A 15,946-nucleotide genomic window follows, 5' to 3' on the forward strand; every position below is an offset into this window, starting at 1 on the left:
CCAGAGGTGTCCCTTGAGTGCCCACTATGGCTGCTCAGAACTTGATCGCCACACCAGAGGAACATTTCAGATCCTCTTGTTCCCAGAACCCAGGTTCTACCACTTGCACGTGGGTTGTAAACTCTTCAAGGTAGAGACTTTTCCTTTTGCAGTTGTACAGTCTCTCACACCCTGGGTCCTGGTCTAGATGTCTGGCTCCTAGATGCTACTACACTACAAACATGATCCAGATGCAAATGTGAATTTCTGCTGGCAGTATAGGGCCTATGACACACAATAGCACCATTTCAATTGTGCTCAGAAGAGCAACCAGTTTAATTCTGTCTGAAAACATAGCCAAACATATGCATTCTACAAAGTGACCAGTGAAGCTTGGCCTTCTGCTACTGATCAGTACAGTGATGTAAAACAAGACAGCAATGTCTAAAGAAGATGCTCTGTATCGCCGTTCTCTTGAGGTCTGTGTTGTGCAGTATAAACAGCTAAGAAAATTAGCTATTTAGAACAGTCCATACACCTGTTATTGTATTGAATCATTTCATACTCTGAGATACGTTGTGGTAATTATCTTCTCTCTCTCCTACTTGTCCTGTTCAACTTATTCCTGAAATTTCTCTCTAAAACATGGCCTTTCAATGTACGTATCTTCTTTTTGTTGCCAGATGAAGTATTTTCCATGCTCGCTTTGGCATTTCATAAGCTAATAGAGAAGGATGTCTTGTTTGGGGCGATTTAAAGAGCCATAAACAACAATACATCGGAGAACTGATGTTTCTTTAGCCTACCCCCCAGCTAAGCTGCGTAGGAGTTCAGTAGGGCTGACAAAACATTGGTCCAGACACGCAGCGGGGTCTGTTGAAGACAATGGAGTTACACAGGTTTATGCCAAAGGAGAATCCAGCTCGGTCTATTTTTTTCTGCACCTCAGTCTCTGCGGTATTGAAATGGAACAAGTTCAGAGATGAATGTTTTGGACCCTTCAGTTGTCTGGCGGCGGCTGATATTAGGACGAAGATTTATTCACAGGGTTTGCGCTTCATTTGCTATTATTCTATTTTGCGAGCTCTGATCCTGAGGTGCGATGGGGCTGATTTGCAGCACAAAGCAGCCACCAAGTCACTAGATCTGGCCTTGGAAGGCTCTCTCCCGCACCACTTTCTATATAGCCACGGACCCCTACGCCACGTCACCTATGGCAGCAATGGGCTACCAAGTACAGTGAGCAGGCCGCACGAGTGGCCTTCCATCTCAGTGGGCTGCCACTGCCTGTGGCCTGCCGGACTTCCACCTGTGGCTCAGAGTCCCCCTCTGCGCCCCTCCTCCATGTGCCTCTCGCATACTGAAGTGCGGGGAACCCTGCAATACCCCCTCCTCCCGCCTCTCTCCCAGCCCTCTCAGAGCACCACAAATCTCCTGATTCACGCTCTGTCCCTCCTCCTACTCCTCCATCCCACAGCTTGAACAGCTGAGTTTCTCTGTGGGGCAGGGAGGAGGGAATAAATACCACACACATCACTAGCCCCTTCACCACTCCGATGGTGCAAAGGGCCCTAAGATGGCCAGGGCTGTCCAAAGGCCGGGGCAGCTGGTTTGCAAATATTTTGGTGGTGCCCACGGTGCCCAGCACCTGCACCCTTCCCCCACTCAGACTCTTACCTACCTCAGGCTCTGAGAGGGAATTTGGGTGGGGGAAGGGTGCAAGCTCTGGTCTGGAGCAGAGGATTGGGGGACAGGAGGGGAGGTAGGCTCTGGGAGGGAGTTTGGGTGCAGGAGGGGTGGAGACTCTGGGCAGGAATTTGGGGGTGGGGTGCAGTGTGCAGGCTCATTAAGTGAAGCAGTGAGTGCACGGAGACCCTATCCCCTTTCCTCCCACCAGCTGCAAGGACACACATGCTGACAGTCTGAGGGAGTGTCTGGAAGCCACTATAACTCCACTGTGCTGCCAGCAGGGCCCCCAGGGAGCAGGGGGCAAGGGAATGCAGGCAGACAGGGAGTTTTGATGGAGCGCTTTCCAGGATCAGGAATATTCCTGGTGCTGGAGCACCACAGCCCCATATAACTCACCCCCTATGTACAATGGGGCAATGGTATGAATGTGACTAGGTCCATTACGCGCCCACAATGATTAGGCAACTGCACGCTCACTGAGACAAGAGTGTCACGTTTGAAAATGCACCGTGTACGCTGTCTGTAAGAATACGTCCAGAGGGCATATTATTTGTATCTTGCACAGACCCTGCAAATGGGCATTAAGCATTTCTCCGGACTCTTTGTGATGTTGTGCGTTGGATTTGCCTTGTCCATTCTCACCACCATCGGGGAACATATTGTACACAGATTAGTCCTGCCGCGCATCAAAAAGAAATCCAAGATGAAATACTGGCTCCATACAAGCCAGGTACGTATGCAAGAGACTCACTGGTAAGTCCCTCAAGTGTTTCCAGACCTGTTCAGTAGAAACCACAGAAGTCAGACAAACAACCACTGTTGTTAATGGGCATGGACACTGGCCTATAGTATGTGCCGCTTTGCTGTTCTAACAGCATCTGTTGCCGTTGCCATGACTCCAGTCAGATCAGGGGCAGATTCTAACATCCATTCTGTTAGGGTGCGTCTACACTGCACTGTTATTTCGAGATAACTAGCGTTATTTCAAAGTAACAATGCACAAGTCTACACAGCCATTCCGTTATTTCAAAATAATTTTGAAATAACAGACGGCTTATTCCAAAATCTGTAAGCCTCATTCTATGAGGAATAACGCCTATTCCGAAATAAGGCGTGTGTAGACACTCCACTGCTGCTATTTTGAAATAGCCCCTCACCAGAGTCATTCTAAGTTATTCCTCCCCAGTGCCTCCTGGGGCTCTAAATTGAGTTTGCACGTCTACATTAGGGGAGCCTGCCTTGGACTAATTTTGAGGCTTCCCTGCAGTGTAGACGTGCTATTTTGGAATAAGCTATTTTGGAATAACTGCTCCGGGAATAGCTTATTTTGAAATAAGCATGCAGTGTAGGCATACCCTAATTGAGTATCCAGGGGGAACTAATTCGAGAGACAGCAATGTTATTTCTCAGACCAGTCAACCATTCTCGAATAACGTGGAGGAGGAAGTCAATACTGGCATAGCAGGTGACATTTTCCAAGTAGCCTCCACATGGATGGGGGGTCTCAGTAGAGTGCTAATGGTGATGCACATTGGCAAGAGAATTCCAGACTTACATATGCACTGCTCAGTAGACAGCAGCCCTGAAAATGGGAGGCCTTATTTGCATTTACATTAAGGCCCCTAAGTACCTAGCCTAGCATGTTTGGACTAAAACTGGATGGAAAACAGTGTAGGAAAACTGTGCAATAACACTACGAATAGAGACTGAATAACGGTGCAATTTTATCTCAAGCTTGGTTTAATTTGGCCCTGCCATTGTCAAAGAGGTCAATGGTAGTTAGAAGCACGCTAGGGACGATGAAGTTTGAAATCAAGATTATGTAACATTGAAAAAGAGGCATCAGAAGGGACTCGAAGTAGGCTGTGTGTTACACCAAGTACATCATCACTAACACCCCCTTCTTTAACATGCACGTGACAAAGTGGGTCTTTGCCCACAAAAGCTTATGCTCCAATACATCTGTTAGTCTATAAGGTGTCACAGGACTCCTCATCACTTTTGCAGATTCAGACGAACACGGCTACCCCTCTGATACTTGACCTCCTTCTTTGTGCTTCTCAATTGCTGCTGCTTCATATCCCACAAACTGCACTGTTGCCTTTGTGTGCTAGCTGCATTGTGAGACTGCCGTTCCCAAGGGTGGCAGTGTCAGTTTCTGGTATCCCTCCCTCCTCCAGTGAATATTTGGATCTTATTTTTCCATATGCCAGAGAAAGATGGCATCTCTGTAGCCCCATCTAAATGCATGTGCTTAGTTTATTGATAAGGAGATCATGCAATACCACGTCCACTACTTCTCCCTTATCCACAAGACTTGTTATGCTATCAAAGAAAGCTATCAGATTGGTTTGTCATGATTTGTTCTTTACAAATCCATGCTGGCTGTTCCCTATCATCTTATTTTCTTCCAGGTGTTTGCAGATGAATTACTTAATTACTTGCTCCATTATCTTTCCTGGCACAGAAGTTAAACAGACTGGTCTGTAGTTTTCCTAGTTTGGTCTTAGTTCCCTTTTTATAGATGGGCATCGTATTTGCCCTTTTCCAGTCTTCTGGAATCTCTCCCGTCTTCTATGATTTTTCTAAGATGATAGCTAAAGGCTCAGATACCTCCTCTATCAGCTCCTTGAGTATTCTCGGATGCATTTAATCAGACTCTGGTGACTTGCAGACATTTAACTTTTCTAAGTGATATTTAACTTTTTTTAAAATTTTTATCTTCTGAACCTACCCCTTTCCCACTAGCATTCGCTATGTTAGGCATTCCTTCATCAGACTTTTTGGTGAAGATGGAAACAAAGAAGTCATTAAGCACCTCTGCTATTTCCAAGTTTCCTGTTATTTTTTCTCCCTCCTCACTGAGCAATAGGCCTACCTTGTCCTTGGTCTTCCTCTTGCTTCTAATATATTTATAGGAGCCATCATAGAAACCTCCTGGGTTGTATTTCTCTATGCAGTTGAGCAAAGGCAGCATTTGCTGGAACGTAGAGATTGCCTCTCTCAAGTCTGTCAGCTCCTCAGCTGGTGCATCACCATGCCCTATCATTGACCTTAACTGAGCTAACTCATCTTACACCAACCAACAATCTGGCCTAAGGTGAACTGCTCCAAGTCCAGTGAGAGACTGACTTCAGCAGCAAGTTGAATTTTGCCAAGAGCTTGGAACAAGTTATAAAAGAGAGTGGCTGTGGACGTTTCCTTCTTACACATCATTAGTCAGGTGAAAGCATGTCAGGGAAGACCCGATTTGTATGCCTGAGGACTGAGTCACTCTGAAGGTCCAAATTAAGCATGACAACAGTTTATCTATAAATACTAAAATATGAAAGGGGGTTGTTGATTTTCAGTGTGTGTTTTAAAAAAAAAAAAAAACCATGCACACAACTACTTTGTTTAAAGAGCGTGAACCAAACCCCCTTGAGCTTTGTGATCACTTGAATTTTAATATGATATAAACTAGCAAGAATTTTAAGTAATATCTTGTATTGGTTCCCAAGCTGTCTATTTATGTATAAAATGTGAGTCCAGCTCCTCTAGCAGTGTGCTTGCACTAAAGTGAGGGAAATGTGTTTATTTTTTTGCCTTGGAGTATCTTATCTAATAGATAGACCTTTTACCAGAAAGGAATGTAAGAAAAAAAAAATAAGTTGACATCAAGAAATCAACTACTCTTACTCCAGAAATAGCAGGCTTGTGTCAATGAATACAAATTGGACATTGTGTTTGTAGCCCTGCATGTGCAAAATAAATGCTACATACAGATGGATCCCAAACAAAAAGAGTCATCAGCACCCAAACATAGGAGCTCTTTTTCCTCTTGTGTTTAATTCCTCCTCTGTTCCACTTCTTCTAGAGATTGCATCGTGCATTAAACAGTTCGTTCACTGAGGAAAAGCACCAGCTTAAGACAAAACGAGTCGAAAAAAGGTAAGGAGGTTGTGTGAGCTTTTTTTTAAAAAAAAAAAAATAGGGGCTTGTTTTATAACTGGATCTGTTGGGACTGGATATCTGACCATGAGCTTAAATGTCTCCTAGAGATGAAGATAAAACACGACAGAAAAAAGGTACTTTAACTATTAGACTATTGTTAGAGGCTGCAGTTCTTTGGATGTCCCAAAAGAAGCAGAAAATGAATTTTAATTGGGTTAATATGGAGCTACGTACATTTTATCTACCCTGCAATCATAAATTTAAAACCCATTTTCAGCCCCCATGCTTATGTAAGGGGACTGTTACCCCTTACTAAAACTCTGTGGGAGTTTTTTGGTTTGCCAGCTCCCAGCTTCAGAAGAGGAAGGGTTCATGAGACTGACAGACCCAGAGACAATGGAAAGCAGTCAACACTCCAGCTCAGCCTGACTGACAGGTTGTAAGCAGGGGTTGTTCTGGCTCTCTCTGAGCAAACAGAGAGCTGAAAGAGTAGTGCAAGCTCTGTGAAGAAGTCCTGCAAAAGGAACAGAGAGCTGAGACACTGCTAAGAGGAGTGCAAGCTGTGCTGAGGGGCAGTTTTTGCAGCAGCAGAGCCAGGCATACACAGCTCAAGGAGAGCAGACCCTGTGTTGAGCAGCAGACTGGCAGTGCTCAGAGAGCCAAAAGGAACAGAGAAGCAACACAAGGAGCTGGAACTGGCCAAGCAGCACAGCCTGCAGCTGGATGTGGTGAGCACCTGGGACCAGCAAAGTGTGGGGAAAGGCTCAGGACTGGGAGAGGTGTCTGGCCACTTCGAGCTTGAGACTGTGTGGTCACTACCAGAGCTAGCGTGTCCAGCCTGTAGCCCCCCCTGCAGCATATCTAGGGCCTCTAAGAAAGAGACTGTGGACTGTCCTTACACTCTGCAGACTGCTGTGTTGATGTCCCTGTGCTACAGAGCAGAGCTGTGTGTTCTCATTTAACCATTCTCATTTTTTCTTATTCTTTTCTCTTTAATCAGTTGTTGTTTAATAAATTGTATTTGCTTTGAATCTTATGAAGTGATCACTGGGCCAAGAAGGCCTGCAGTGTAAAGAGAGCACCTCGGAGTGGGGACACCCTACCTCCTGCCCCTAGTGACTACAAGGTCGGGGATTAAGCCCCAGGAAACCTGGGCCCAGCCTTGTTGGGGTTTCAAGGGCTCTGCTACTCAGGAGAATGGAGGGGGAGCCCTCAGGATCAGGGAGCCGTGGGGTAAAGGAAGTGGGAGCGGGGACTCAGATCCTTTCGCTGGTTCATTTCACCGGGGTGTATAGAAGCCAGGAAAGTTCCCCACAATAGCGGGATCATTCCCCCGCTTACACTTATCGCCAGCTGTGAATTCTCATAAATACTGTTGACCCTTCTTCTGATAGCAGTGTTGTGTTATGACAAGAGCGTTACCCCTCTGACAAGCCATAACAGGTGACTGGGACATACAGGTTGGGTCTCCCATAAAGGAAGAATTGGTGATTCGAAGTCTAGGTATGTGCATGTACAAATAGCAGCAATGGTCAAATAGCAGCAATCCCTTCTCAAGAATCTCAGCTCAGCCCAGGTCACGGTGCTCAACTCTGCATCAGGCATTAACTAATTAGAGACCAACTCTGAGCGCAGTCTCTCCTCCTGCTCGCACAACTGAAGCCTTGCCTACACAGAACCTTGCATAACCAAATACACTGAGACAGCATGTTTTCCTAAGACTAAACACTTGCTCACGTGCTAAGAAAAAAGAATTTGAAAGACTGCGGATACATCGCTGCTGCAAATGAAGGTGTGGTTGTAGTATGGGCACACACATGTGTGTTTGCTATTGTTACCTGTACTAACTAGATAAAAGCTGTGAAGATGTAGGAGCATAGACCGTGCCCTGAGCAGCAGCCTAGAAGACCTAATATGCTCATACTGATGCGACTAGCCTAAAGTGCTACCAGACCATTTGTTGTTTTTTAAGTTTATCCTGTACAGTCTAACTCGGCTACCCCCTGAAGCTTATTTCTTCAATGTTTGTTTACTCATCCTAGCTAGATTAAAGCTAGCAAGCATGGGCTACATTCACACCTTCATTTGTAGTATAGAATCACAGAACACTAGAACTGGAAGGAACCTCAGAAGGTCATCTCAAGTCCAGGTCCCTATCCTCACGGGAGGACCAAGCACTGTCTAGACCATCCCCGATAGATGTCTATCCAACCTGCTCTTAAATATCTCCAGTGATGGAGATTCCACAACCTCCCTAGGCAACTTATTCCAGTGTTTGACCACCCTGACAGGTAGGAAGTTTTTCTCTAATGTCCAACCAAAACCTCCCTTGGTGCAATTTAAGCCCATTGCTTCTTGACCTGTCATCAAAGGACATAGCCTTAGTGCCAGGGGTCAAAATAATACCATCTTTTTGAGGCAATACTGCTAGGAAATGACACACACCCAGAATACAAAGTACGGATGAAGACAGAGATCAAGATAGACAAAATCTCCATGCATAGTGTCCTGGAGAGAATCTCTGCGTGGCTGCAATGGACACACAGAATCATAGGACACTGTAACAGGAAGGGACCTCGACAGGCCCCCATGTCCAGTCCCCTGCCCTCATGTGTTTGTTAAGTTTGAAATGACATCCGGAAAAAAATAATTGGTTGATTGACAGAGGAGGGTCAGCCTCCACAACACCCTGCATCTGGCTTCCTCAGCAGCCTAGGCAGGAAAACCACAAACCAACGGACAAGAAACCCAAAGGAAACACTGAACAAGAAGGTTTTTTGCCCTTTCTGGGCTACACTTCCCTCTCACCTGGGCCTCCACACTCTCTCCTTGGAGGCCCTGCAGCTAGCCAAGCTGCTGAGTCTCTGGGCTTCCTGCCTGGAGACCTTCCTCCACTCCACAGGCTGAAACCAAACACAAAGCTTTCACCTGTCCCTACCTAGGCCCAGCCCTCCTTCTCTGGGGGCTGCCTCCTCTCCTCTGATTTCAAGCTCCTTTCTGCCCAATCCCTGGGCTCAGCTTTCACCCTTTACCTCTTCCCTCCATCCCTCCTGGCACCTTTGGGTCCTTCTCTGTCCTTCCCCAAGAGCTCCCTGCCAGATCTTCCCACCCACAAGTGTTCTGCCTACCATGTGCTCTCTGCTGCCTTGTCTCCCCTCAGCTCCTTGACTTTCCCAGCACCCCATTCAGCCAGGCTTCCTCCGTTCTAGTCCCAGGTGGGGCTAACAGAATTGGCACTCATAGGGCCAAGCCACCTTATTATGGGGTACTGGTGCGTGTCTACACAAATAAGTAAATGCACAGGTGCCTGTGTTTCTCTGCTGGCCACACTTCCTTGGTCTTCTCCCCGTAACAATCCAAGTTTGACCCCACCTCAGCTACATAAACTCCAAGGCACAGCTCCCGGGGGCAAAAGCTGCTTGCAGAAGCCAGACAGTGCAAAAGAAACATCATGTTCTCACACTGCCACGGCCAATACAGCCACCCAGAACAATTAAGGGGGAAAAGTCACAAAAATGGCTTTTTTTTTTATAAAGGCACTTTTGCCTTCTCTAACTAGGGCCCTGCTAACAACAAGCCGGCTCAAAACCACTTGTGCTTTAACTGTGGACAGGGCCCTGGGGAATTAAATTCCAAGCTCCCAGTAACCCACAGCGCAGCTGGACAGAGTCCAGGGACGGTGCTCCCAGATTGATTAGATGAGAACGCTCTCTTATTCCTCCAGGAGGCTGTTGTCTTAAATGGGGAGAGGCGGAGAAGCGCTGCAAGTGACTCATGTGGTGGTGGTGTTATTTCCCTCCAGGGTCCTTCTTCAGTCGTACTTCCAGAGAGGCTCTTTAACACACCGCCTGCCAGTCTGCACAGCTCTCCCGCTCTGAGCTCTGAGCAGAGCCTTGAGAACAGCGTACGCTAGGCTCTGGTACAACACCCCTCCCTCCCCTCCCACTCTGAAGGGGTGAACCCGGGACAGGCCACTACTGCCGGCCCGTTTTCACTCCCTTCACCTCCACTAGCAGCAGCACCCTAGCAAGGCTCTTTTGCAATTGTCTCCGTCTCTTACCACTGGAGGCAGTCACTCACGGGTCCTCTTCCTAAACACACCCAGAATGCAGCATGAGGACGACAGCTTCCTCCACACGGGTCCTGGAGAGGCGCGTTCTGTTCTGTAGCCTGCACTGTTCGTTTCTGAGTGTAATCTGCAGTGATGGATTCACACCGTGGTACCTTTTGTGCCTGTGGCAGTGGAGGCAGAGGGAAGCTCCCAGCCAACAGTTCCTGGCTGGTGGGGAGTGTGCTGGAGGCAGGGTGCCCCCAGTCAGCTGTCTGCCACTGTAGTCCCATAGCTCCTGTTTATTCCTCACGGCCTGAGATTTGTCACCTTCCCGTCACTCCACCAACAGCTCATCCTGTTCTTCTTGGCTCCTCCTGGGGGAGGGCAGGGTGGCTAATGGTGGCGAGAGAGTTTAAAGGGATTTGGGAAAGTTTTTGCACTCAGAATGTCCCATTGTTGGTACATATGTCTAGAGCAGTGATCCCCAATGTGGTGCCCGTTGGGCCATTTCTGTGCACCCGCTGAGTGATCGGGGCCAGCCCCACCCCCGGGAGCATGGCAAAGGGGCAGTGCCAGCCCCAGGCGCACAACACATGGGCAGCCCCACCCCCGGGCGCGCGGTGCATGGGCTATGCCGGCATCGTGCGCACAGCGTATGGGCGTCTCTGCCACCGGGAACGCGGCACAGGAGCAGCGCCGGCCCCAGGCGCATGGGTGCTGCTGACTCCTGGGCGTGCGGCGTATGGGCATCCCTGCCCCTGGGCACAGGAGTGGTACTGGCCCCGGGAGTGCAGTGCATGGGCGGCCTCGCCCCCAGGCGCCCAGCGTGTGAATGGCCCCGCCCCTAGGCACTCAGCAGCCCCAAAAGGTTGGGGACCACTGGTCTAGAGCATGGATGGCAGGTGAAGGCCCAACTAGGGGAGGCAAGTCCCAGCTCCGCCCCTTCCTCCCAAGGCCCCGCCCCTACAGTAACTTCCCGCTATAGACATGAGCCTTGCCCCACCCCCGCCCTGAAGCCCAATCCTTTCAGGCCTGGCCCTCCTGGGTGTCTGGGGAGCACAGGCAGTTTTGAGAAGGCAATGCCTCCCTTGCCTGTGTTACTCGCCACCCATGGCCTAGAGCGCTGGGAAGAGCATGTTTCAATGAAGGAAGAAAGGAAGGAAAGAAATGAAGTTAAGGGAATGCTTTTACCGGTTCACTCAGTCTGATGACAAAGCTACGGCCAGTTTCCCTTTTCAAGTCAGGCTCGTTAGACAATCCCTGTTAGCCCACCTCAGTTTTGATGCTGTAAGAGAGCAGTGTGTGGGACTCTGCTTTTTCACATTCCATCTTTCCACTGGCTGTTTTATTAGGATTAAAGATTAGTGCCCAATTGCAATCTAACTCCAGATTTCTAATGTCTCAAAGGCTTCCACTATTTGATCTGAGGAAGTGGGTCTGGCCCACGAAAGCTCATCATCTAATAAACCATCTTGTTAGTCTTTAAAGTGCTACATAGTCCTGTATTTTGTTTCAGCTACACCAGACTAACACGGCTACATTTCTATCACTATTCAAAGGCCCCAGGGTGAGCAAATGCAGCTGTTTGGTTCTGTCCATCATCAGAATAGGGAGCCAGCTGTAAGAATCAGATCCAGGTTTGGATTTGAATAAAGAAAAAGTCGCAATGTTTTGAGATTTGGAGGACCTTGGGTTTCAGTTTGGGTCTGACCCGTCCAATAAGAACGATTCACACTCCCATTTCTCCTGGAACGACAAATCATTTGGATGCCCAGGTAGATTAGCTAAACAGTCAGTGTCTGTCACAGCAGGTATCTTTGGGAGTAACATGAAAACATTCCAAGACTGTATCACTAAAGCTCCGTAGTATTTGAGCCACCATGGTTCGCAGGCAGTTAGAGAGTCTGGCAGATTGGCTGTGTCTGTTCATTTGTGACAGCCTAAAACAGCATCAAAGATGCAGTGTCACTGCAGATCTCTCTCAGCTCTGCCAGGAGGAGCCATGTATAAAGTTCCTTAGGAGTCTACTTAGCAGCTTAGGAATCAATTTCATCTACGAGGCATGCTACCTGGTTTAGTGATCTGAGAAGTGACCTGGGTAACAGAGTTCCCTGAAATCTAGTCACTGTTTGGACATTCACCATGCCCTGGGGCAAAAGAGCCTTGTCAGTGTCTGTAAAATGGTTTCTGCAAGGGCACGTCTACACAAGGACATTATTTTGAAATAACTAAAATCGATTTAACTCACAAAGTAACAAAATCAAAATAGCGTGACCACACTACGGGAAAGTCTCGAAATTAGTGCAAGGCAGGCTCCGTTAATATGGACACACTACCTCGACTTTACTCCCCAGTGCTTCCTGGGGCTCTATTCGTCTGAATTATTCTGGGGAGTAGTTGTTTTGAAACAGGAGCACTGGAACAGCTGGATGCTCCGAAACAGCTATTTTGAAATTAGAGTTCTTCCTTGAGGAAAGCAGGAGTACAGAGTTCCAATTAAGCAGCTTGTTATTTCAAAACAACAGGCTTGGTAATGTGGACGCTCCACGGATTAATTCAACTTAAGAGGGGGTTATTTCTAAATCAAGCCCTAGTGTAGACCAGGGCTATATGGACATGAGGGTATTTCCTGACTTCATTGTGGCCAAGGTGGGGGAGATTAATCATTTATTGTTTTAAAGCCCATTGAAGATGCAAAGTTCTTCATGCCCAGGTTTTTCCCTCTTCTGACAGATGGCTTGTGCCAGCCAGACGGTCACTCAACATTCAAGCAGGCTGGCTGAGCTTTTTGGGCTCATTCCCCATTTTGATTTACTATTTTGGGGGAAGTAAATAGAAACGGGGAGTGTTTAAAATGCAGCTCCGACAGTTAACGGTGGATATTGCACACTCAGGAGATACGGGGCAGGGCTTAGTGAATGCTGCAATTGTGGTTAAAGAGTGATTCTTTGTACAGGTCCAACCCGGGCAACAGCCGGCATGCGGTGTGGAATACAGCCCACCCAGGGAACTGCCACCAAAGGAAATACCTATGCAGCGAGGAAGGGCAAAACGAAGCGACCCTCACACAACACCAAGACATACCTCTGCCCCAACTGACGGGCGACGCGCCCGCCCCCCTGACAACGAATGGGAAAGCAGACCCTCTGAACATCGCGAGGACCTCCGTGATCCAAGAGCTCACGGAATTAGAGAAGCAGATTCAAGCCATCAAGCAGGAGCTGCAGCTCGTCATGAAGAGAAAGACAGAGCTGGAAGAGTATCAGAGGACAAACAGGCCTGTAGAGCCCTAAGCCAGCCCCCTGCAGACCCCCTGTACAATTTGCAATGCACTTTTGTAATGCCAGAAAAGAGGCACGGGGAGAAAACAAGCAATAGGTAATTCAGAAAGCCTCCATCCCACAAAGCAGCAAATGCAAAAGCAGCAGGCAACTTACTCCGGGTTCTTTCCTGAGAACGAATCTCTCGTACTTTCCATGGACAGCTAAAGGGTAGCCTTGGACAAGAGCTGCCATGAGCAGCCAGACTGCACCACCCCTGTTTCCTTCACATGGCACTAACACAATGTTTTTAGCCCTTTCTGTGCATTAATTAAAAAAAAATCTAAAACGTGTCCCTTATTTGGGGAGATGGGAGGTGTTAAGTGACAAAGGACCTGATGCCCATTTTTAATAAGACCCCTATGGAATCATCTCTGCAGAGTCAAGGGACCGTAGCGTAAGAGAAAATAAGGATACGTCTACACTGCAGGGCTATTTTGGAATACCAGACGTATCCCAAAATAGCTACCCCACATCTACACAAGCCATCTGTTATTTCAAAATATTTTTTGTGAAACAACAGGCACACTATTTCAGCATCACGGTAAGCCTCATTGCACGAGGGTTAAGGGATGGCTCGAAAGAGCACGTTGTTTTGAAATTTGGCACTGTATAGGTGCGCCAAATTTCAAATTTCAAAATGGATTTAAAATAAGATACGCAATTTGCATAGCACATCTTATTTCGAGCTTAGGGTGCTGTGGAGACGCACCCTTAGATGGGTCATTTTCAGGGAATTTGTTATGAACCCTTCTCTCTGAAATGATTTGCCTCTTGGACTTTGAAGATGAGGCAAGAAGTTTAAGCCATTCAGCAACTATATAGATTACACATCAGCCTAAGGGATAGAGCTATCAAGCCATCATTATCTAAACAAGATTTCTATTAACGATGCTTGACAACACATCCTTTGGGATGGCAGCCTGTGCCATACAGAGCATGTTTTTAATGTCTTATTTAGTACAGGCCGGAGCATCCCAAGAACCAATGGGTTATTACCAATGTGCAGCATATCCAGAAGTGAATAGATTCGAACCCTCTCATTCTGGCCAGCACCCAAGCTCTGTACAAAGTAAGCTGCAATTAGCCATCTCCAACTAGGCATGCTTCACAAAACCTTTCTTTGAATGGCTGATATTTTGGGAGGCACAAAGATGTTCCTGATGAAGATGTTCCTTTGGGAGTTTGCACTCAAATCGATGTGCCTGTATTCAGTCGAGCCAGTGGCTGACGATATGGTTGAACATTTATTTTAGGCCTGGTTTTCTGCAGTGTAGTCTGCTGCCATTAATTCCGAGTAGCAGGGCTTGCATGCCCTTTGCCCAAGGTGCACAGCCACAGAGAATCAGGGCCACTGGCCCGATTCTTACACTGATCTCAGATAGGAGCAGTTGGGGGGAGGGGAGAGATGTGGGATGCTGGTACCATCTTAGTCTAACCCATCAGAGCAATAAGGGAGAAGGGACAGAGAATTTCAACTTTGATTAGAGGGTGTCACAATTTCTGGGTTAACTGAATTTGTAACACCTCCCTTGAGGGCACCCACTTGAAGTTCCAAGCTCCCACCTATCCTCTCTCTCCTCCTGACCGAAGTATTACAGCTCTCCCACTCTGCGTCCTGTACTGTGCTACCCCCAGCAAGCTGCCTAAAAGGCCAGCGCTGTGCTTTGTTCTCTCTGAGGTCCACAAAAAGGGAATTGCCAGCACTTACAAGGTACCACAGCACTTTCTGAGCAAGCACATTTATTCTGAAGGTAAAAGCATTACAGAAAAACCACAAGCTCACACTAAAGAGTTGTCCCATGGGGTTCTAGTAAGCCAGAGTCTTTCCAACCATTCTGTCAGGGTTTGGGCTCCTGCTCCTTGGATAGAAGGTCCTGGCTGTTGTTGGATCAGAAGGAAGGCCCCGATTCAGTTAAATCTCAGCCTTTTCACAACAAAAGCCTCACCAGGGGACGGTAGTTTTCTAGAGGTGTTTACAACCAAAGTGATTTACTTTAATCACCCTCCAGCTGGTTTGGTGGAGGAGCTATGGTAAACTCCCGCTGCAGTTGCATACAATCCCCGACTCATGGCGAGCTACAAACCATTTGTGTGCTTAAAGGAACATGGCCTTCAGAAGCAAAATGCAGGACAATGTAGCACTTTAAAGACTAACAAGATTGTTTATTAGATGATGAGCTTTCGTGGGCCAGACCCACTTCCTTAGATCAAACTGGGTCTGGCCCACGAAAGCTCATCATCTAATAAACCATCTTGTTAGTCTTTAAAGTGCTACATTGTCCTGCATTTTGCTTCAGCTACCCCAGACTAACACGGCTACATCTCTATCACTATGGCCTTCAGAGACACTGCATGAGGTTGCAATATCAGCCATGATGCCTGGTTCTGTAAAGTGCTACATAGTTTTTCCATTTGTTTTTGCAAGATCAGACTAACACGGCTACCTCTCTATTATGGTTCTGTAAAGATCAACCTGTTCCACATTGCACGGTGAGTTTATCACATGGTCACAACAGAAATGGAGAGATGTGTCCCATCCGAGCATACTACAGTATAACACCAAATGCAGGAACCAAGGGCTTGCCATCACAGAACAGACCAAAAGTCCAGTTAATTCAGGACCCTGCCAATGGCCAGTACTGGATTGTTCACAAAGGCTACGTCTAGACTGGCATGATTTTCCGCAAATGCTTTTAAAGGAAAAGTTTTCTGTTAAAAGCATTTGCGGAAAAGAGCGTTTAGATTGGCACGGACACTTTTCTGCAAAAGCACTTTTTGCGGAAAAGCGTCCGTGCCAATCTAGACGAGCTTTTGCGCAAAAATCCCCGATCGCCATTTTAGCCATCGGGGCTTTTTGCGCAAAACAGTACTGTGCTGTCTACACTGGCCCTCTTGCGCAAATGATTTGCACAAGAGGGCTTCTGCCCGAACGGGAGCAGCACAATATTTCCTGCAAGAAGCACTGATTTCT

At 47.4% G+C, this 15,946-nt stretch overlaps 1 protein-coding gene across 1 annotated transcript in view; it reads left to right on the plus strand.

The window, feature by feature from the left end:
• Positions 1-13,211, plus strand: part of GRIN3A (glutamate ionotropic receptor NMDA type subunit 3A) — a 92,070-nt gene extending 78,859 nt beyond the window's left edge. The window contains exons 7-9 of the mRNA XM_075931378.2: positions 2,234-2,398; positions 5,525-5,598; positions 12,609-13,211. Of these exons, the coding sequence (XP_075787493.2) occupies positions 2,234-2,398; positions 5,525-5,598; positions 12,609-12,945 (576 nt within the window). The 3' untranslated portion in view covers positions 12,946-13,211. The remainder of the gene's footprint in view (positions 1-2,233; positions 2,399-5,524; positions 5,599-12,608) is intronic.
• Positions 13,212-15,946: the final 2,735 nt, after the last annotated feature.

Source organism: Pelodiscus sinensis, chromosome 6, assembly GCF_052426305.1.
Source record: "Pelodiscus sinensis isolate ZL-2025 chromosome 6, ASM5242630v1, whole genome shotgun sequence".
Lineage (NCBI taxonomy): Eukaryota > Metazoa > Chordata > Testudines > Trionychidae > Pelodiscus > Pelodiscus sinensis.